This window comes from Vipera ursinii, assembly GCF_947247035.1.
Source record: "Vipera ursinii genome assembly, chromosome: Z".
Lineage (NCBI taxonomy): Eukaryota > Metazoa > Chordata > Lepidosauria > Squamata > Viperidae > Vipera > Vipera ursinii.
In genome coordinates, this window is record NC_139517.1 from 81668597 (window position 1) to 81693002 (window position 24406).

A 24406-nucleotide genomic window follows, 5' to 3' on the forward strand; every position below is an offset into this window, starting at 1 on the left:
ATGACGCATCCGGCCCATGGGCCGGGAGTTTGACATGCCTATTCTATTCTATTCTATTCTATTCTATTCTATTCTATTCTATTCTATTCTATTCTATTCATTCTATTCTATTCTATTCTATTCTTCTGAAATATATTTCCATGTGTAATATGTGTACAAAATGTTGATGCATATTATTTTTATGTTTTAAACCGATCTGGGAAGATTTAATTCTAAAATGAAGCCTACAGATTAAATTAAATAAATTGATCATGTTTGTCCATATGCAGGTTTTTTTTATAATTTAACATCTTCAACTGATACTTCCCTTCTCCAAATGCCTTCTCAACCGGAAAGTGTTAAGACATTGCTTCAATTAGGAAATGTTTCCCCAAACATGTAAAAGTTTATCTTTGTAACATTTTAATTTACAATTCCTCTAATCTAAAAGTTGTACCAATACCTTATAGGCTAGATGGACAATTGCAATCTCTCAAATGTCCAAATGTTATCAGCCTTAAAAATACATACAAAATATATAATTTTTAATAATAATATTGCCTCAGATTTTTTTTATTGTTTTGGCCTTTTCAAGTCAATTCGATTGCATTGTTTTTTTAGATCAATCACTATAGATTGCAGTTGTAGAGGGACTTTTTCACGTGTTCATGCTGGTGCTTCATCCGATTAGTTTCATTTTCTTTTGTTCATTGCGCTGACAACACTGTTATTACACTTCTGTACAATTCCTGCATATGAAATGAACAAAAAGACAGATCAGCAGATCCATCTCATTTCACAATGAGAAAATGGAATAGATGGCCAGCTTTTTCCCCTCTGAGGGGAAATAAAGACCATACCTCACCACGTGAGGTAGCTCCGTACCGTTCTGACAAATCTGCCGGCAGGGACGGACTACAATTCCCTTCTCTCCTTCTTCTCTCAACCCCCTCCCCCCAATTGCATGCCGGGAACAGAACTGCCCGAGAAAAGAATTGCCAGGGCGGGTTTGGTTCTACAGCCTCGCAAAATCAGTGAGGAGACTACGAATCCCGGCATACCTCGCTGCTGATACCCATTTCCCCCACTGAAGTGGGCGGGTATTGCCTGTACACGTTACTGTCATGTGAGATGATGGAAGTCAGAGATTCCTGCTGAGTCTGAGGGAGTGAAAGCAGGAAAGAGAAAGAGGCATCGTGCGGCTGCCGGGGACTCTGAAGTTATAGCTGCTTCTAGGCTGCGAGGAAAAGATGAGAAGTCCAAGCTAAAGTGGCCTCCCCTTCTTATTCTCCCCGCAGCGACCCTGTCCTGTTAACTAGTGCGAACGTAGACGAAGGGGTCCCGCCCACTTCTGCCGCGAGCTTGGTGGTTTGCAGGTAACTCTTGTTGGCGTCTCTTCCCTGGCCCGCCAATCTAGGGGTGTCAATCTAAGTTTCCAAGAAAAACCCCAGGGTCACGTGACCTGTTCCTCACACACAAAATAGGGGCCCCAACTTGGGATGGGGTAGCTTAGCACTGGCCAGCGTTTTGTTTCCAGCACTGGTTACTGAATTAACCCATTGATTAGTTTTGTAGAATTTATTGAACCACAAACTGACCATGAGATCTATATATGCGAATAAGATACAGCAAGGTGGAACATAACCAACCTTGGCATTTTGTGCAAATTCCTCTGCTGGGTTTTATCTAATTAAAAATATTATAGGAACTGAGTTCTACTGTGTTTAACAAGTCTTGCTTCGTTGTATGTGCACATAGGATTGCAGTTTTTCTTTATGTGGAAAATAATTGCTTGACTATCTCTAATAACTTTTTTCCACAAATGAGAGGATTTGTTTGTGGACTATTACTCTGATACACAAAATACTAAAGGCCAAGCATATATTCCTTTTTCTTCTATTTATGAGAATTCAAATTCTCTGAAACCTTTCTTTATAAATCACATTTATAGCTACCTAGGATTGTTATGAGTTGAGCAATGTATAAATGTGATTTATAAACTTTTCCTTGAAACTTCTCTGTGAATGTCTAGAACTTTCAGTTTTGAAATGGTTTGCAGAGGTCACCAGAATCCTTTCCTTGTATATGCTTAGAACTGAATCTTTGTAATTTGAATTTGATTGTTAATGAAAGAATAAGGAGAAATTTAGAATGAAAAATAACAGACAGCATTTCAGAAAGGAAGGATGCTCTTCATGGTAGTTATCAGGGATAATCAGACCAGATAACATGTTATTTTGTTTGATTTCTAAAACATGGCCAATACCAATGTACGTTTCAAACGAAAGATGCAAGAAACTGTCAGTGCTGTTTATGAATGGTTAGTTAAGCTTTGCAGAATAAATTGTAGGTTGGGGTAAGGTTCAGTTTGGAATATAGATATACCTCATTTAGTGATGGTCTCGTTTAGTGACTGTTTGCAATTACAGTGGTGATGAAAAATTAACTTTGCAACCAATCCTCACATTTATGACCTTTGCAAGTCTGTAAAGGAAATGAATGGTGAAGTAAGGTCTTACACAGTTGTGATTTCACTTGCGACTGTTCTTGTTGTTCTGAGATTTGGTCTTTTAACAAGTTAGGACAATTTAATTGACTCCTGCCCTAATTATTTTTTAAATATTTTAAATCTTAACGGTTCTTTTCTGGATGGATTTGATTTAAATCAAGTCGATTTAAATCAGGATTTAAATCAGGATTTAAATCACTAGTAAAAAGGTTCAATTTAAATCAACTTGATTTAAATCATAATTTTTAAAGAGCAACTGTCATCTCTGTCCCACAGCGGATTTTCCTCTGACCCGTTGTTGACTCACCGACAGTCCCACTCACTTTAATGGGACGGCTGGTGATGCGGCAGTGATACAACAATGTGAGGGACGTGGCTGGGAGCAGGTGAGTGGATGCCCACTAACAGGCGCTGCCATGATGGATCTGAAATGACAGGTTGCATTTAGAAGTTAGAATCTTTAATATTGTTATTTACAAACAAAATTAAGGTTTCCTATTTAGAATAATAAGCTGTCAGTTTAGTAAAACAGTGATATCAGAACCGATTTTAGGTTAATAGGTTAATCACACATAGATGGAAAACTACTCAAATTCTTTTATTTAATTAAAACACTTAGAGCCCGGTACAGATGCATTTCTCTTCAAACAATCATAGAGTTTGTAGTGTACATAGATTTGCAAAACAATGGGATAAAGGAATATTCCTAAACTTTGTTTTATGATTTATCTCATGAAATTGTGTGAATGCATCAACGCAGTTCATGTTATCTCAGCTTGCAGAGCTTGGATTCATTGAATGAGTTTACCAAAAATGTAAATATTGCAGAAGATACAGCTTCATGCTATATAACTAAGCTCCATTTAATGCTGAATAAAGTAAATTATTAATATATCTTAAATAAAAAAACTATATTTAGACAGATTTTAATCCAAAAGCATTTTATTAAAATAAATTTGATAAAAATAAAAAAATCCAATTTAAATAAAAAAATCCAATTTAAATAAAAAAATCTGATTATTTATTTATTTATTTTTAAAAATCATCAATTATTATCCACCCTAGTTCTTTTAAGTTCCAGTGTTTCATAGGAAGACTCAGGAGTTACTAAGATGCTTTTTTAGTTTATATATTTCATATGCTCATCTCTGTCTCCTCCTTTGGTTTCTTTTTATATAGTATTTTATTAGTTTTCTAATTTTACAATTAAACATTTAAAAGGAACGTGGTGGCTGGGTAGTCAATAATTCAATAACAGACATAAATCTTTAGCACAAATCTCAAGTTACAACATCAACTATTTTCTCTCTTTTTCCCTTAGTATCTACTATCTCATATTGAGCTAATATAGTTCTTATTGTTATCAACCCTCTTTGTTACATTTATCAATAGTTTTTAGCTTATACATATCTTAATTGTGTTTGCATTCAATCCTTATACAATCAATGTCCTTTATTGCTTTTTTTCCCAGGCTTTAATTTCCCCTCAATATTCAAGTTAACATTTGGTATATTATAATTTCCAAGCTTTAGGTGACCAGAGTTTCCCTTATCTCAACTTCTACATTTTTCCCTTTTTATAACAAAATCTAAAATTCTAAATATATATCTTGTCTATTTGTATATAATATTATATTTTCTAAAAGTTATGTATTTTTCACAATATTAAACCAAAAGTCTATTAATTTTATTACACGTTACCTATTCAATTTTAATATTACTTTATTTTCTAAAAATATCTATTTCCACCATATTCAACCCACTAATCAATAGTATAAAATCCCCTCTACTAGATCAAAACCCTAGTTTCTTTCAGCCTTACTCTGGCTTTTTTCCTTTGCCAACTAACCTTCCACGTCAGTACTTTTGAATCCTCAAACAGTTCCTCCCTCTATTATTATATATATTATTTGAAATAAGAAAGATCATTTAATTACAGTTTTTTTGGAAGGACTAGCCCAATTATATTCATTTAATCTCCTCCCTATTACTCCAGTTTCCCACAATTGTCCTGATAAATTTATCTTCCATTCAATCTGTTCTTCCTTTTCCTCAAATTTCTTCTGATTTATGTAAAAGTCTTTTCCATTTTCAGTGTTGTCACTCTCTTTTCTAATTTTCCCGTTGGCTGGATCTGTTGGTCAGTTGGGTCTTCTGTCTTAGTATGTAGTTATTCCACTTCTCCTGTGGAAGAAGTTGTACTGTTAATTCTTTGGTTGTAGTCAAGATCTGGGTTTGTATATCTAAGCAGCCATCTTGTTCCTTTATGTTGCCTCTTATTTTGTTACACGTTGAAAGAATGGTTTCAACATAACAAAGAATTTTTTCCTGATCTTCATCCATATTCTCTTGAAAATTTTTAAAATCAAACATTAAAAATAGTTTTTTTTGTTTTTTATATCTATGTATGGGATGTGTTGTAGGTAGTCTTTATAGTGGAAATTGTTTGCCAAATAAGAATTTATAATCCAAAGTATTCCATCATCTTGTATAATAACAGATACTTCTCATGTAAAGAAATAGGAAAACAATTTCCTACATTTCCTACAAAATCAGTAAAGGTTTATCTTCATAATTCAAGCAGGCCAGATATGCCACCCTGCAGTTCTTTCTTTACAGCTGAGTTTTTCACAGGTGGTATCTGACAAGGTCAGAGTTTTTTCTAAATTCTAGGCTTCAAGCCAAGTCTCTTTTAGTCTATAACAAGTTGTAATACTTTGCCACAAGATGTCACCGATGCTGTTTAAAACTTTTTAAGTCCCCCGTTTTTATAATAATTTTTCAAAGTTTATTTCTTTTCTTTTTAGATAAAAATCAGCGTATCCAGTGGAAATAGGAATAAGAAAACTTAGGAAAACTTTTTAGTCCCGAAATTTCAAAAGTATATGCATTCAATTAGATTAAAGTTGTTTTTATAATTGCTTTGTTTCCCCTGGGTAGTCAGTCGCCACTACTCTGGCGACTGACTACCCAGGGGCAGGAATTCCCTTCCCTCTCTCCTCACAGGAGGAAAAATACTTAGGGCAGCTTTTGCAGGAAAGATATTTAGAATCTTAAACAGAAGATCAGATCTCACCCAGTTTCATCTGTATTGCTTTAAAGGTGCTTGGTAGTAATTTTGACTTCGGCTGTCAGCAGCTTAATGACGAGCCATATTGCTATGGCCGGTCTTTCTCCTGCCGGTTTGGAGAGCTGTCCCAGATCAAGCGGAAGGGCTACCGCCCTCCCGCGATCAGGCGGGGATGCCCTCCTCACTCATCGCCCCTACAGGGCGAATTTCAACCCTTTCCAGGGTCCCCCAGTGGGATGAAATCAGACGCTGAAGACGGAGTTCGCCTCCATGCGTCCACAGGCACCGATGGCAAACCAGAAGTCCTTCTCCTTGAAACAATGAGAAGAATAACTTTAAAAATAATTAATGTATTATATTTGTTGAAAAAGGTTTGAGGCTGGAGAGAATGGAAAAACTTATTTGAAAGTTAAGTTAAACAATCAGAAATAGATGAACATATTCAAGATTTGATTTATGCTCTTGTACTACATGAAGATAAATTATCTTCTAACAAGTTTATATCTTTCTGTAAAAATTTGAAGATACCTGTTCTTCTCCCACCTACCTATCTGTCTGGTACTTGGCCTTCCTGTTACAATGCAAGTTTAAATGTTTCATTATGTAGAATCCTCTTCCTAAAAATGCATTTTCAGATACAACTCTTTGATTTGTATCTTTTGTCTGAAAGGACCACTTTTAGGTACCTATAATATTCCTTTTTATAAATCCTCTTCACAAAGTCTTCACCAGCTATCTCAATTAATATCTGAAAGCAAACAATATATCTAAAATTTATGCTAAACTAAAATTGATGTAACTTATTCAAAGGGGAAGATGTCAGCAACTTCTGTAAATCTCTGCTTGAAACTTTTGGATGAAATGCCATTATCCAATACTCCAGCTAAAGCAGACTGAAAAAGCTCTATTTTTGTTACTTTTGTGATGATACTTTTTAGTGGGGCTACTTTTAAGTGGATTTTTTTTGAATAGATATTTTACTTCACTTGTTTTGGTTATATACTTTGCAATTACTTTGCCATACTGAGATGTGAAAACATATTATCTTAATATGGTGGAGCAGTGGGCTAATGCCTCCTTAAGTAACACCAGCTGCCTGCAACTAGTGCAGGTTCGAGTCCCACCAGGCTGAAGGTTGACTCAGCCTTCCATCCTTCCGAGGTAGGTAAAATGAGGACCCAGATTGTTGGGGGCAATAAGCTGACTTTGTAAAAATGCCACTGGGGGGGGGGGGGCGAAAGCCCTAGTAAGCAGGTATATACATAGAATGAAGGCTATTGCTAAGCACATTGATTTGTGCTTCTTAGATTGTAAGCCGCCCTGAGTCTTTGGAGAAGGGCGGGATATAAATGAGATTAAAAAAAAGAAAGAAAGTTCAACAAAACATTGACAGCCCGTAAGTCCAAGCTGTGCTCTTTTGTTTCCAAAATAGCCATCTTTAAGAAGAAATTTTAGAAAAAAGCAGCTTTTTGGAAAGTTCTTAGGTTCAGCTTTAAAAGAATGGCATGGAAGCAAAGAACAGATGAACCTCTTTCTATGTATGCACCCCAGCCCTTTCTAATTTTTCTCCAGTATGTTGGAAGGCCTGCCAAAGCAGATGGTAGAAGGGTGAGTAGCAGGAAGGATAGAAGATTAAGAGGAAATCGTGTTGTTCTATGGAAGACAATTCAAACAAGCTTGGATATAGCCCAATATTTTGTCAGAATTGCAAAAATCCAACAAATGCCATGTATGTGCATACTGGATGCTTAACAATGTTATGATTATTTTTATTTAGCTATCATGGAAGAACTAGCTGAAGATGATATTGATATCCTGAACCATGAAAAAGCAGACACTCATTACAGACAAGATGGACAATTTCCTATTCCAGTGTTTTCAGGAGAAGAATCAGTTGCTTCACATTTTGCCCTTGTCACTGCTTATGAAGATATTAAAAAGCGTCTGAAAGAGACAGAAAGAGAAAATTCTTTCTTAAAGAAAAGAGTAAGATTGCTAGAAGAAAAGGCAAGTATTTTTAGCAAAATATGCTTTCTTTCAAGATTATATCATTCAACATTATTGTTAGTAACTATGATTTTTTTTAAAAAAAACTAGCTTTTATCTTAAGTAATGTGTAAAGTAATTAAGCAGATTCATTCAGTATTTGGAAGTCATTACCCAATACTTATGGCTGGGTCTAAGGTAATTCACCTGGTTTAACATTAAACAAATATTTGAAAGTGTTTAAATAATAATTAAGCCACATCTTGTTGTAATCTTTTAGCTTCTTGAATCCCATTTGGAAGAAGCAACAAGTTCTGTGGGTCGTGAGCAAGTTAACAAGGCTTATCAAGCATATCGTGAATCTTGTATTGAAAGAGATCATCTAAAAAGTCAACTGGATAAAACAGTATGTTTTGGAGTAGCATAAAAAAAACAAGAACGTTGCATGAATCTCATGTAAAAAATATTTTAACATTATAAAGAAAATTAAGTTTGGATCACTGAAGACATTGAATATGATCTAGCAAAAGATACACACTAACTTCATATTTATTTCTATGTATGGGTTTAAAATGAGAGTATATCCTTTTTTTAACATCAAAAGAACTCGATTAAGGAATACTTATGTGTGGCTTAAATCATTCCTAGATTTTTAAAAATGTTGAATTTCTGCATCTACTTTCATTGATATTTTCTCTTTTTTTCAGTGACCCCATTTGTTTCCTAACTGTTCTGTTATTAAATGTCTGAATTTGCTGTTTAAATAAATGAAAGGGAGATTCACACAAAAACATAGTTGTCAAAGCTCCAGTGATTCAGTACAAATGACTACAGGTAGTCCTCGATTTACAACAGTTCAATTAGTGACTGTTTGAAGTTACAATGGCCCTGAAAAAAGTGATTTATGACTGTTTTTCACACTTAAGACTATTGCAGCATTCCCATGGTCATGTGATCAAAATTCAGAGGCTTGGCATCTGGCTCATATTTATGACAATTGCAATGTCCTGGGGTCATGTGATCACCTCGTCACCTGACAAGCAAAGTCAATGGGGAAGCCAGATTCACTTAACAATCATGTTACTAACAACTGCAGTGATTCACTTAACAACTATAGCAAGAAAGCTCATAAAATGGGGCAAAACTCACTTAACAAATGTCTCATTTAGTAACAGAAATTGTGGTGGTAAGTTGAGGACTACTTTATATATGTTGTTTAAAAATTAAGTAGAATGCAGAAACTTTGTAGGATGAAAAATAGATTGAATGAAAAGCTGGTGATCAGTTTGGAAAGCATGCCAGCTACCTGAGTTCAGTTTGATGTATTATTTAATTAATTGATTATTAATTAGCAATTAACAAGATTTTTCTTCTGCCCTCTAAAAGCAAAACAATATTTTCAGGGTGCATAAAAAGTACTCACATGCTATTTTTTCAACTGGTAGGGCTTTTGAAACAGTAAAAGTAGCACAGTAATTTGGCCAAACCTTTATGAAGTACCAGCTGATCTTTAGAATCAGACTTCGACTAGAATAATAATAAAGTCCTGACAATTTCTATATTTCTCAAATTAGATGAAAGAGAATACAGAATATGTGAAAATCTTGAATGAGCAGTTGCAGTCTAAAGAAGTAGAACTCTTACAGCTAAGAACAGAAGTGGAAACTCAACAAGGTGCACTTTGTCTGAGTATATAACAGTATCCATATATGCCAAGTGCTGTGACCTGCAATCTTTTTTTTAATTAATAATTAATATATTTAATTAATATTTTTATGTAACTAAGGCATTGTTATTTCTGGTGTATAATGTAGTATAATGTTCAGTAGTGATTAAGGTATTGAAAGGTATTGATTAAGACTAAGAGACCCAACTTCAAACATCAGCAATGAAAGCTCGCTGGGTGACTGTAACAGGATATAAATCCAACAAATAATAACAAAGTATTAGAGCAATTTCAGAACATGTGAGAATTTAGTGCAAAACATTTCTTTTGTTATAAAAACTTAGAAACAAGTCTTAGAGTTAGTCCAAGAGTAACATCCTAGCTGGTATGTGCCCATCTCACTGGAGAAAGAATTCTGTAAGCAAGAACCAATTCTAAGTAGGCCCATCTATACATAAAGGATTGGATTTATTCTTTCTGTACCTATGTAAAGATAAGGAAACTTGAGATGCTACATCTCTAAGCTACTTTGTTTTAGTAATAAAAACAAGGACTTTTGAGTTGAGCCTGGAAATAAACTGGATTAATTTTATAGTTGGCAACAAGCAAGCAAGATGTTAATCATGATATATCCCAGTTCTGCAACCTTGTGGTTATATTTTGATCTAATTGTAGTTACTGAATCATCTTTAAAAGCAGATTCACAATTAGGAGCAATATAATTCAGTAATAAACTCAGTGTGGCTCACTGAACTCGTTCTTTCTCATCAGATGAATTGAGGCTAGTACACCTATCCATGCTTCAGAGACAGGTTAATTTTTTTTATGACAGCCTTGGCTTGGATCAGTGACATCCTACTATTGCAGACTTCTTATTGAGATTTGTGGGGGGGGAGTACAGTCTTCTCAAGCACAGTATGACTCTATTAATTTGATCAAAAGAACCATTTATCATCCTAGCTTTTTTTTCTTGGATTGAGATTCTGCTTATTCACCAGGAAAATTCCATTGTTGCATCCCTGCATCACTTAATGCTACCATAACTTTACATGTATTGTGGAAATATACAATTAGGTGATACCCATATATAGCTGATAAAATTATGAAATATTTCACCCCAATACATTCCATTCTGATTTTGTTGTAGACTATTCCAATGTCTGAACAGGTTGTTTTGATCTTGAAACATTTTGCGCTTCTCTACTTTATGATGCCTCACCCCAGACTTTTTAATAGTTTCATTCAGAAAGATGTTGACATCAGAAACTCAGAAGAGGACAAATTAAAGTGATTTCAGGCAATGAAGTCACTGTTTACCCAGCACCTTTTCTGAACTTGGCTGTCAAAATAATACCCAATCTAGATATCCTATGCTGAAGAATGTCCCACTTAAAAGCTACTAACAGTTCTGGAAATCATGCTTTGTTTTCTTGATTAGAACAGAGCCAGTGCCAGACCTAAATATTAGAGTGCTTAAAATGGATATAATTCTTGTTTATGCTATAGTATTTGAAGTTTTAGAAGAAACTACTAATTCAAATACTATGCCTTAGAAACCAAATCTGGCTGATGAAAAGTTTTGTGGGGGAAAAACACTTCAGTAGTAATTATATTTTTGTCTCTTAAGGTAGATGGGGCTACTCTCCCTCAAGGAACTGTTTTTTTTCTAGACTTAGCTGAAAAATCCTTACTGCTGATATAATAATAAACACACATATAATAGTATGCTGATAATACCCAACTTGACATATTGACTCCTGGCTGCGTAAGTGAAGTTGTTGAATACCTGGATGAATGTGGTATCTATAGAACTGTCTTCTCCCAACAGTATTTGAAATTCAAATAACATTATTGCAATCATTAATCAGAAAAGAGAAAAAAGAGAATACAGTATTCAAATACCCAGAACATCCAAAAATAAATAAATGAGGAGTGATACATTAAAAGTATGCTGAAAACCTTCATTCTTATCCCAGCAATATTTGCCAGTTTGATAAGATCTAGTATGGCAGGCTATTTATGTGTTTCATCAGTTAGAGATGGCGGTCTTCATGGACCATGGAACCACAGCTTCTTAGCTGTTAACTTCCTTTCCATGGAATAATATCTCCTGGACATTCAGATTTGCCTGTTTTACCAAGCCATGGGGGTTGGTTTGCTCTAATTATTACTCCTAAATGTGTACTGATTTTCTATTTCTTTCAGTTTTATGCTATTATAATATATTGTTTAATCCCAAATATATATTGGGGAGTTGCATGTCACCCAGAATCAGTCAGCTTATTAGAGCAGCCTATACACCCTGTAAAAATAAATGATTAAAATAAATAAAACAAATTCTTATGATTATCCAGTTGGTGTGTTAGTTTCAAGCCTCAACAAATAAAACCCCTTCATTAATATTGGATAACTGTTCCCTTGGATAATTCCATAGACTTGCTATGTCGGTCTTTTCTTTTTCAAAGTACCAATTAAAAATTCACTGGTTGAGGTTGTTATTGAGGATTCAATGATTTTTATATTGTAATATATATGCACTTTGTTATTAAGTAATATATTTAGGTTTTCTTAAAAAAATTAAAGATTTTGTGTCTAGAGATTAATATCAGAGAACATAGACAATTACAGTATATTTCTATGTGAATATTCCTTTGCTAAAGGTTTATCAACACACTCACTTGATGATTGGTCAAAAACTTTACACTTAAAAAGTAAGATTGGATTCAAATTTACCACTGTACTCACAGAAAGATATATGAGAAACGAGTTTTAGTTCCATTTTATTATCTAATTTGACTATTCTGAGGAAATAAAGGTGTTTTCTTTCAGTGATGAAGAGTTTCAATTCTAACCCATCTAACTGGGAAATAGACAGACTGAACAGTGAGCTGAAAATACACAATCTGGAGCTGGATTTGGAGAAACAGAGAGAAGAATGCAACCATCTTAGGAAGGAATTGCAAAAATCTGTAAGGAAAATACTTTTGAATTATGATTTTTGTTATGAGGAGAGTACATAAAGGTGTAAAATTAAATGTTGATATGTACAATTTCTGGCTTTGAGTTTAATGGAATCTACATGGCTAGGTTTTGGTAAACTACATGAATGCTTACTGAGACTTCTATTTTTTGTGACTTTTGGTAACATTTCTAAATAATGTCAAAAACAGGCTTTGTCTCTTTATATCTTTAGTTCATTTTAGTGTGTTAGGTAATAAGATGATTACAATTACTGTTACTTTGGTAGATCTAAAAATGTACTTTAGTTTAACTCTTGCCCAGGTGAAATTAGACTGCATATTTTGAGAACTCCACTAGATGGTGATAAAAGCAAGATGCCAAAAGTAGCTTAATAATTTGTAGCTTGATAATTCTCTTAGGAAGAAAATTATTTTCCAATCCGTTGCCTAAAATTTGCTGAACTATGTAATTAATGACATTTATTTGTGAATCTATTAATTACAGTAGGACTATTCATTTCAACTTTTATTCCAGTTGTTTCATTTTTAATGTGGGTTTTTGACTTGCTCATCCTTTGGAGCATGACATACATAGAATCCCAATGATTATATCAAACTAAAATTTAAATCTTAACCTGTATCATAAGCAATCTTGATTGTACAATGATGTTTATTTAAATTGCTAATGGAAGTAGTAGTAATTTAGTAGTAAGTAGTAATTTTTAAAAAGACTTTGATATTTAAAACCAAGGTTTCATACATGTTTTAAAATTAATTTAAGTAAGCCAGAGGATACCAGTTATTGGAAAGATTAGAAATGAAATAATTTCACTAAATCATACTGTGATTTAGGGTTTTTTTGGCTTAACATATGGTGTGATTCTATCCAATTTGACTTAGCAGTATGAATGAACTACAAAACTCTTTTCTTGTTCAAGAAATGATTGTTAAAAAATCCTAGGCTAACTTGAAATGTGAATTTAGCCATAGTCTGAACTGGTATGTTTTAATATGACCAAAATAATACGGTCTTAGGGAACTGTACTTGGGAACATTTGAATTAGAATTAGAGAGATTAACTTGTGCAATAGAAAAAAAATGGAAAGATTTATTTTCTTAAAATATTGTTTTTCTGCAGTAAGAACTATTTTTAAAAAATGCATAATGAATAATGTGGTCAGGCAAATGTCCCTTATATGGATCTGAAATATGAAAGCATATTTAAAATGTTATGCTTTCAGATAATTCATTAATACTTACGTAGGATACAAAAACATTCAGTTATTATGTCTCAAAATATTTACCAATATTCCAGTAAAAACAATTATTTAAAACATATTAAGCATTTTTCTATCTAACCTGAAAAATATTCAATACACTAGAGTTCATGTTTGTTTCTAGAAGTTACTTTCAAATCACTGAATATAACATTGCAATTTTAATTGTGGTTTCCTGTTCTCTTTTCCTTATCCAAACAACGTATCTACTGTTCTTAGTCATTGGATGCTTATACAATATGTAATATATAATTAATTTGGCACTATGAGCTCAATATGTCAAATGGAAAAATCAGATATGATAAATTAATAAATTAAATCCCAATTCATTGAGAATATCCAAAGCCCAGAAGTCTGCTCCTAGTATGTGGGTTAGATTTGCAACTTAATCTTTTTTTAAAATTCTATTGCATTTATAATTGTTTATACTATTTATAAGACACTTTTATAGGATTTGTATTCTGAAAGGGAAATTAAATGCAACCGCAATTTTTTTAAAAAATCAAAACATTTTATTAACACTAACCATTTTTGGTATGTCTGGAAAAGGTTTTTTTTTCTTTGTACAAGTGAGGCACATCTTTAAAAAGCCAATAGGATCTCTTTGTTTTGGCTTCCTTCCAGGTTGAATCCCAAGGAAGTTTAATAAATGGAGAGTTTATCCAACAGCAAAATATCCATAGGTATGCTTTTATTTATTTTTAATGCATTTCAGCTAAGTCCCTTTGACTAGTTTATTGAAGTCCAAGAAAATTGTTTTGGATAAGAATTATGTCACTCAATCCATCTCACATTTCAATAACTCATCGCTGTCTTTGATAATTGGTCAAAAATGCAGAGCAGGCTATATAAGACATTGTACTCTGATACTCAATCATTTATTGGTTTTCAATAAATGTTGTTGATTTTGATTTCTGTATGGGACAGAAACTTTAAATATTGTCTCATCATCAATCCACCTATTCAAATTGGCCAGTTATTAGTGATCTTGCAATAAGTAACTTTTTCTTCTCTCAGAAATTTTGATAAATTGTTATGAAGGATAGGACAGATCTTTCTTCTGAAGGTATGTTTTACTCCATTTTTAAAATTAGCTTTTCTCAGCTTTGGTTTTCTAATACCGTGTTTCCAAGAAAATAAGACTTATCCCGAAAATAAGCCCAACCTTGATTTTTACACATGCGCCTAATATAAGCCTTCACCCCAACATAAGCTCTAGTTTTGGGATGAGGCATGCGTGTTAAAATCAAGCTAGGGCAAGGTGAGAGGGTGGAGCTGACCTGTACACAGTTACCTTAGGACTGCTGCAGCCAGGCCTCCCACACCCCAAGACCTGTCATGTTGCTGCCCAAGTTCTTCTGTTTGCAGCTGCACGCTACATGGTGCATTGCACCAGTGCTGCCGCTCCAGCAGAAGGCTGTGTGGTTCGTTGCAGGGTTTACTGCACTGGTACTGCCACACGTGCACCACATGCGTGCACAATGCAGCCTCTTGCCCTGATCAGCGGCACCGGTACAATTGGCGCCACACCAGATGGCTTCTTGCCAAGAATTATGGCACCATGCGCCATATGGCCTCCTGCTTTGAGGGGCAACACTGGTGCAATCGGCGTGATGAGACATGTGCCTCCTGCCACAAGTGGTGACACCAGTACGATATGCCAGGAGGCATGCAGCCACAAGCATTCACAGAACTCAGGCAATGGTGCAACAGGTGTCAGAGCGTGGGAGGCCTGACTACACCAGTTCTAAGGTAAGCGCAAAAATAAGAACTGATGCCTCTTAGAGGCAAAACAAATATAAAACTGGGTCTTATTTTGGGGGAAACATGGTATGTTGGGCGCATTTCTTTAGTTGTGGTTGGGAATTTTGATAATTGCAATCCAATAGTACATGTAAATAGCTTGAGAAATATTTATCTAAATAATGTGCAAAATAGTTTGCTAGCAAAGCAGAATAATTTCTAATGTCTTAACTGTTAGGCTTATGTAAGTTACTTGGCTCTTTATTCACTGGTCCCACGGGTGCTATTTTGGAATATTGGAATAGATTGATCTAGATTTACATTTAGAATTTAATTGCACCACTTCTTGATTTCACTTGTTAATTCTAAACATGACCAAACTTGCATCCAACACAGTGCTTTTAGTTCTGTAAATGAAAAACTGAAGTAGAAGTAGTTTTGAACAGATAAACAAGATATAAGTGTAGGTAGGTAGGTATATCATGGGATGAAAATATAGAATTTGAGCTGAAGAAAAGTATATTTTAGAAAGTTGTTATCAATTAACATTTTCTCCATCTAAGCCAGAGTTGTCCAACTGCCGGCCCATGGACCGGATGTATCATGGCAAAACCATGCCTACCCCATTGCTGGCAATGGAAAAAAAAAGTCTCACTACATCGTGACACGCCAGGTGACGTTGCGAGTTTGACACCCCTGATAAGCCAATCTTTCCTGTGATCTAGCTTTTAGAGCCAGCTTTTTAAAAAGCCCATAATTCAGATGGCAAATAGTAATTGTGTCTATTTGAGACATACAGTATTGAAGGAATGTATTTACTGTATTTAAAATGCTTATAGTTTATGTTTTAGTTAGAAAGTGATTCTCAGGTGATTAAAAAGAGATAATCGTTACTTTTGGCTTTGCTGCTGAGACATATGTCACTTAAAAAAATAACACTCAACTTTTATATAGATCTTACCATAGCTGGCAATTATACCATCTTCTTAACATCATTACTTGCAGGTGGACGTTGCTGCCATTAGAAACTTAGTGAACAATGAATTATATAGCACAGTGTCATACAAATGTCACAACTTATGTATTTGTCTGATGACATCGCTGTACACATGCCACTTTAATATCATGAGAGTTTGCTGCTGACATTGGTAATCATGTTAGCTGGAGACAGAGGGCAAATTCTCCCTTTGTGTGATGAATGGCTTTTAGGGAAAGGCTAAAGAAATGTGCTTTCTTTGCCTCTTTTTCTGATCTGGCAGAATCCTACTTAAGGTGGTATTCCATATGAATAATACGAACAATTGCTCTCATAGATATTACCTCTGCTGAATGACTAAGCTACCTACATAAGATTTTAATATTGAAATTAGAGTGGGGTGTGGAATTATTTTATTCCTTATTTTTGTTTCTGATTTTTTAAAATGTTTCTATAGTGAGTTGTCCAAAATCAAGGAATTGGGCAGCATACAAATTTAATAATAAATGTGTTTAAAAAACAGACCCATTAAAATTAGTAAAATATATCTTACACATATGTATAAAGCCAACAATACTCATTCTCTGTTTTAGCAATTATAGTACTGTTTTTGTTTCTGGCAGTTGAACATATAAGATGCTCCAAAATTTGCAAGAATAATGCATTTTGATGCAAATAAAGCCTAATGTTGCATTTTATTCAACCACTGCCTTTTTCAGAAAGCTGTAGGAAATTGTTTCTTGACAGTAGTTACTTCTTAGAATTAGTAGCTGCTTGTTTAGTATTCATTGCAAGACTGTGAATGAATTCACAACAAAAAATTGGCATGGTGACAAAGTAAAGTAAACCTGTTCTAGTGCTAGTGTATTTTTCTAAATATGTTATGGGGGTAGTTAAGTCCACAATAATGCAGGTTGAGACCAAATAGATATGGAATTCAGTTGCTAGTCCTTTCTTCAAAACATTGTTTATACAGTTGTTTTTTTAGAAGTTAAGAAAATGATATACAGGTGAAACTCGAAAAATTAGAATATCGTGCAAAAGTTCATTTATTTCAGTAATGCAACTTAAAAGGGGAAACTAATATATGAGATAGACTCATTACATGCAGAACAAGATAGTTCAAGCCGTGATTTGTCATAATTGTGATGATTATGGCGTACAGCTCATGAAAACCCCAAATCCACGATCTCAGAAAATTAGAATATTACATGCAATCAATAAAACAAGAAGTCTACATAGAACAATATCAGAGCTCTGAAAAGTATAACCATGCATATGTACTCAGTACTTGGTTTGGGCCCCTTTTGCAGCAATTACTGCCTCAATGCGGCGTGGCATGGAAGCTATTCAGCCTGTGGCACTGCTGAGGTGTTATGGAAGACCAGGATGCTTCCATAGCGGCCTTCAGCTCTTCTGCATTGTTCAGTCTCATGTCTCTCATCTTTCTCTTGGCAATGCCCCATAGATTCTCTATGGGTTTCAGGTCAGGCGAGTTTGCTGGCCAATCAAGCACAGTAATCCCACGGTCATTGAACCAGGTTTTGGTGCTTTTGGCAGTGTGGGCAGGTGCCAAGTCCTGCTGGAAAATGAAGTCAGCATCCCCATAAAGCTCGTCTGCGGAAGGAAGCATGAAGTGCTCCAAAATCTCCTGGTAGATGGCTGCGTTGACCCTGGACTTAATGAAGCACAGTGGACCAACACCAGCAGATGACATGGTTCCCCAAATCAACACAGACTGTGGAAATTCACACTGTACTTCAAGCATCTTGCAGTGTGTGCCTCTCCATTCTTCCTCCAGATTCTGGGTCCTTGGTTTCCAAATGAGATGCAAAAGTTGCTCTCATCAGAAAAGAGGAGTTTGGACCACTGAGCAACAGACCAGGTCTGTTTTTCTTTAGCCCAGGTAAAATGCTTCTGACATTGTTTGTTGTTCAGGAGCGGCTTGACAAGAGAAATACGACATTTGAAGCCCATGTCCAGGATCCGTCTGTGTGTGGTGGCGCTTGATGCACTGACTCCAGCCTCAGTCCACTCCTTGTGAAAGTCCCCAACACTTTTGAATGGCCTTTTCCTGACAATCCTCTCCAGGCTGCGGTCATCCCTGTTGCTTGTGCACCTTTTTCTTCCACACTTTTCCCTTCCACATAACTTTCTGTTAAGGTGCTTTGATACAGCACTTTGGGAACATCCAACTTCTTTTGCAATTACCTTTTGAGGCTTTCCCTCCTTATGGAGGGTGTCTGATGGTTTTCTGCACAACTGTCAGGTCAGCAGTCTTCCCCATGATTGTGATTCCTACTGAACCTACTGATTCCTACTGAGAGACCATTTAAAGGCTCAGGAACTCTTTGCAGGTGTTATGGCTTAATTAGCTGATTAGAGTGGGACACTTTGAGCCTAGAATATTGCACCTTTTCACAATATTCTAATTTTCTGAGATTGTGGATTTGGGGTTTTCATGAGCTGTAAGCCATAATCATCACAATTATGACAAATCACGGCTTGAACTATCTTGCTTTGCATGTAATGAGTCTATCTCATATATTAGTTTCCCCTTTTAAGTTGCATTACTGAAATAAATGAACTTTTGCACGATATTCTAATTTTTTGAGTTTCACCTGTAAATCTGAAAAAAGGCATCAGAAACATAACCAATGAATTAATATTTTCAGTTCTCACAAATGCATTTTTCTTGTTTTCCACTTGAGGGAGGAATAGGACTTGATTACAAGAAGTTATTTTATTTGTGACTTGTGTCAGAAAAGAAGTGAATGGGTAAAAATATATTTGGTTTCCATTCTATTGCTATCTCATTTAGTTTGTCCCTTAATCTTGACTATTTAATTAGCTAGCCAATGTTTTTGCTTTTCTTTTCCTCCCACCAAATAGGTATTTGATATGTGATGCTATCAATACATCATTATTACAGTTTTCTTTTTAAAACATCTTTTCTGTATTAATCTTTTATGCAAATTAGATATACACATTTTGTATTGTAAAACCAGCTGTAATTCATATCACCTGTGAAAACAAGTCTACAGCTTTTTTCACACCTAAAGGAACTTGTTTGAAATGTTTGTTTCAGCAAGTACCCTTTGATTTAATATGGATGCCAATATTTAACTGCTAATATTCTTGTAAAAATTTTGTCACTTCGCAGTGATAGGAAAGTATGCGATCAACTATGAATGTTTAATTTTAACATTTTTATACATGTTTGTGTAGATGTGTATACATTGTGTTGGTTCAAAATAATTAATTTTGATGTGATTAACGAAGTATGTGACATTGCTTTTATGTATAGTAAGAGGTTAAAAACAATAAAGGCTCTTTACCTTTCATACAGATGTTAGGTTTACCTTTTGATAAATGGCTGTTTTGTGATTGCAGTGGCAGGTATTTGGTTATATTACCCAAACTCTGCTCTTAAATTTGTCTACAGCTTTTGGCCAAAACATTGTCCATTCCTTTATTTTAAAAAAAGGTAGATCCTTAAAGTTACAAAAGCTATCAGTTCAGTGCACTAAATGCTACTCTAGTAGGAAAATTTTAGTAATGGAAAGTATACAGTACTTGCTCTTTGTCTATAAACTATTTGCTTAATCTGTCTAATCCAGACATGTCAAACACAAGGCCCGGGGGCCGGATCTGGACCACGAAGTGGTTTCATGTGGCCCGCGAAGCCATCCTGGAAACAGTGAGGGAACGGCCCCCACTGCCTTGGCCCTGGCCCAGAGACCCTCCTTCTGCCAGAGACCCTCAGATCTGTCCCACTCCTGCCCAGGCCCCAATAGGCACCCTTGATGCGAACGATGTAGAGCTGGCCACGCCCACCCAGTAGGCCATACGCACTCTAGCCACACCCACGTAGTAGGCCACGCCCACCTGGCCCCCTGAGGGCAACCGCAATGCTGATGCGGCCCTCAATGAAATTGAGTTTGACACCCCTGGTCTAATCCTTCACATCAACAGAATAGGAGCATGTTTCCCAAAAGTAGTTCCCAGTGATGAGTTAGTTGACGAGATGTTTTCAGAGATGCAGAGACTCTTCAGGTGTGATAGGCAGATACGATCATTCCCATTAGAAATACAAGAATTAGTATTTCTTAATTTCTGGTTAAATTAGTGGTTAAAGCAACAGAGTAGAAGGATGAGTTCTTGTCTCATTTTACGCATGAAAGCTTGTTGGATAATTTTCAGCCAGTCAGTTTCTCTTAAGACCAACTAATTGTTATTGTAGAAAAATGGGAGGAAGGAGTATGTTCACCACCTTGAATTATTTATAAAAGTAGTAAAGATGAGATTAAAAACAATTTTTTTTCACTCAAAGTAACATTATGGAATTTTCAGGTGTATTTCCATGCTTTAAGAGAAATTACTCCTGTTCAGGGATTCAATCAGCTTGGAATGAGAGCCCTCTAATATTTTTATTCATCTATGAAGATACTGAGTTACTGCCTTACAAGAAGGCAGTAGGAACATAAAAGTTAACATGTGTGGTTGCATAGCAAGAGATAGGCATTTATGGAGATCGAATCATCCTTCCACACTGCTATTTAGAATTTAAACTCAGAGTCTGTTTTTCCCCATGACCATTGCTATAAACTGCAATACTCTTTTCAGCTACCCACATTTTTAAATTCTTTTATTAGCTATCTACACATACTAGGTCACAATTTTGAGGAAGGACTGTATGATGCTTAAAGCTAGTTATTAGGGAAAGACGAAAAAAAATATTTTAAGCATCCTGATGCTTAGTTGAGATGAGAGTAATTAGAAATACATTTGTATATTTTTTCTAGAGGTTAAGTATTAGACTAGGAACATGGACATGTGACTTGCTTATGTTTGGAAGTTAAGTGGGTGACTTGTGGCCAGTCATTTAGCCCTTGCAACAATGCAGTGGCAAACCACTTCTATAAATGGTGCTTAGAAAACTGCAGAGACTTGTTTATTTAGTCACCAGAAGTTAGATCTGGGAGGAAAGAGTCCTATATTTTACAGTTATAAGAGATCAGTGGTAGGGGGTGGTAAGTAGCAAATTATTTTTTCTCTATAATTTTAGAACTAGAGGTTGCCCAATGAAGCCATTTGTGATGTTTCAGGATGAGCAAATAAGTGTGCATGTGTATCTTAAAATAAGATTGTTAAGCGAAGGCCATCAGTGTCAAAGACAGAATTAAAACACATTAAAAAGATGCAGATAAGCACTGGTAGGGAGCCATTATTAATACAGGTAGTCTTTGGCTTACAGTGGCAATTGCAACCAAGTTGCTATTGTTTAGTAATTCCAGTAGGCCTGATTGCTGCTCTTAAGTAAGGACCTCATGTGACTTTTGAATTCCCGCTAGCTTCTCCGTTGACTTTATTTGTGCAAAGCTGGTTGGAAATTGTGATATGACCGTGGCTTGCTACAATGTTGTAATTGTGAGCTGGATACCTGGATTGCAATCATGCAACCATGGGGACACTGCAGAAACTGGAACTCTGAGGACAAGTCTTAAGTACCATTTGTTCAGCACACTGAATACATATTTATAAACTAAGAATTACATGAACATTTTTTGCATTCATATGCTGAAGCTGTCTGATTTAATCAGCTGTAACTTTCTCTTCATCTCTTGCCTCACAGCAGCATTTTTGTTGAACCAGTGAATCAAAAGTATAATTTGTATAAATTAAGGAGTTAGACCTTAGTCTTTTATAGCAAACTATTGCAGCTTTCCTTTTGTTCTTTGAATCATTATCTTTTCTTATGAAAGTTTCTTATCTGTTTTAAACTCTTAAAATGTGTTTTAGTGAACGCATTCAGCAGGTATACAGGGAACTGAAGAGGGAGATGTCCAATTTGCATCTGGTGACTGAAGTACAAGCTGAGATGCTAAAGAAACTGACTCCATCTACAACTAAGAAAGGCAAGTTTAGGTTTGCACAATCAAGAAATCTGAAAAGAAGGTGTAGAACAATACTAAATCATTTTAAAATGCAGCTTGTTACTACATCTTAACTCAGTTGCATCAATTTAGTCTGATAAGCCTAATTTTTTATTGTGAATTCCAATCTACTTTCTTTCTCTAACTGGTCGACTTCAGACATAAAGGTATTGCTGATGGGCCTTTCCTTTCATGCTGTATCCTCTTGTCACTTTCCCCTCTCAATAAGATCTTAATTGTACAAGGCGAGGTATGAGTTGTATTTGACCTTTTATTGCAACTATTTTATATTTTTTAGAAACACCAGAAACACTCTTCAGTTTTCAAATGTACTTTCACATAAATAGTAACTTTTTAAGAATATTAAAAGAAAAATCTATCATTTATTACATTTTACTATGGCAATTTGTTAACCTTAAGCTTCATTTTATATACAATATTTCTACAGAGAAACTGATTCCAAGCTTATTTTTAAATGGAAAATTCTTGACTGCTCAGGATTTTTTTTGTATTTTCAAATCCTTAAGTCACAATCTTTTTTCCTACATTGAAAAGCATTTGAATACAAATTGTCATCTGTTTTTGTGTGAATGGAAGCCAAATCAAATATGTATGTTTAATTGGCCCATGCTGATGTGGTCATAAGGTGAAAATGAAAGGCGCACTTAAAAATGATTTTAAGAAAATGTACAGGGCCAAAACCAGTCTGCTGTCTGTGTTATCTCATATACTTTGTTGAGAGATTCTCTCTGAGGCTGCTTGTTTTAAGGAAGCACAGGGCTAAGTGTTAAAAGTTTGGGGTGGAGAAAGAGTTAGCTCCCGTTACTCCCCTGGTGTGTTAAAAGTTAAAATGGCCATCCATGCTGGATTAGCCCATATATTACAGGTTGTGTAGGAATAAATATGAGAACTAATCAAAGGAAGAACAAGCTCCCTACAGTCTCATAGCAGCAAGAGATAAATCTGTAATTAGAGGAACAGATATTTGGTAGGTACTGTTAATAGCATGTGAACTGTATTAAGTGTAAATTATTCACATACTTGATTCTTTCCACAGTGCCATTCTATACCTCTGTTCAGTGTATTGAAGATCTTGAAAGGGACGCTACCAACCTCCATTTAGATGCTTCTGGAGCCATATGCAAAAATAGATTACTTTGTGATGATGTTTTCAGTAATCTTGCATCTTCCTCACCATGTACTAATGAGAAATTTAGCTCTGCGTGTGACTCTCCAATTCTGGAACATAACTCGTATGGAAAAAATTCTCTGGAAGATAATTCTTGGGTATTTCCAAGCCCTCCAAAACCTAGTGAAACAGTATTATGGGAAAGGAAAAACAGAGTGACTCACTTAAACTTTCCAGGAAACAACTTGGATCAGTATAACCAAAACTGCTTGCATAAGAGCTAAGAATAGTAGGGGGAACTTGAAAGTAGTCCTGAATATGGTCTTGTATTTGTTAATAGAAAATAAGTAATGGGGAGGAATATAATGAACTTTCAAGTTGGATGAGATTTTCCCTGTTATCTAAACTTGAAAAACACTAAATTCAGAAGAATATGATGATCTGTTATATCCTCAATTTTCTGATTCCACATTGGCAGATTTCTAAAGTATTAAATTATGGAATAAAACAGAAACAACATGTGGTATGAATAATATTACTCCACAGTATGTTCATTCAAACATTTTGAGACTACGAGAAGGACTTAGTTTTTGGATAAGTTCTGATTTAAACTCAGGTAATTAATATATTCAATTCTTAAGCAGTCCCTGGTTTTTTTATTAATGGACGATATGCGGAAAAGGAGCAAATGAATTGTGTAGAAATTACTTTCATTCCTTTTTTCAATTTATCAACTTATCCTCGTTACCCTATGGTGAAAAAAATGAAATAGTGTAAAATGGAAAAGTTTCTAAATGCTGTAGTAAAATATTTCACCACTTCACAAATAATATCATGTACTTATTGCTTCCCGTATTGAGGATTTCCTGTCCAAAATGCAATAGTTATTTTGAGGTGAAATATCCAGGCTCCTTAATATATAGCCAGGAAGAACTGTAACATTCCAAATAATGTCATCTTTCCACACTTCTGATATTCTATAACAGACATGTCAAACACAAGGCCTGGGGGCCGGATGGGACCCGCGAAGTGGTTTCATGTGGCCCGCGAAGCCATCCTGGAAACAGTGAGGGAACGGCCCCCACTGCCTTGGCCCTGGCCCAGAGACCCTCCTTCTGCCAGAGACCCTCAGATCTGTCCCACTCCTGCCCAGGCCCCCATAGGCACCCTTGATGC

General features: G+C 35.3%; 2 protein-coding genes across 3 annotated transcripts in view; one reads left to right on the forward strand and one right to left on the reverse strand.

The window, feature by feature from the left end:
- Positions 1 to 1121: 1121 nt before the first annotated feature.
- AZI2 (5-azacytidine induced 2) lies at positions 1122 to 24374 on the forward strand. The gene is made up of 8 exons (XM_083376172.1): positions 1122 to 1355; positions 7335 to 7564; positions 7824 to 7949; positions 9118 to 9217; positions 12039 to 12178; positions 14071 to 14129; positions 21968 to 22083; positions 23159 to 24374. The coding sequence occupies exons 2-8, from the start codon at positions 7340 to 7342 to the stop codon at positions 23512 to 23514; spliced, it is 1122 nt and encodes a 373-aa protein (XP_083232298.1). The 5' UTR covers positions 1122 to 1355; positions 7335 to 7339; the 3' UTR covers positions 23515 to 24374.
- Positions 7412 to 24406, reverse strand: part of CMC1 (C-X9-C motif containing 1) — a 101966-nt gene continuing 84971 nt past the window's right edge. The window contains exons 6-7 of one of the 2 annotated variants that reach the window (XR_014494079.1): positions 16151 to 16217; positions 7412 to 7501 (exon numbers count right to left, since the gene is read on the reverse strand). The gene's annotated coding sequence lies outside the window, so the exon portion shown is untranslated. The remainder of the gene's footprint in view (positions 7502 to 16150; positions 16218 to 24406) is intronic. The other variant, XM_083376169.1, reaches the window with a different exon arrangement.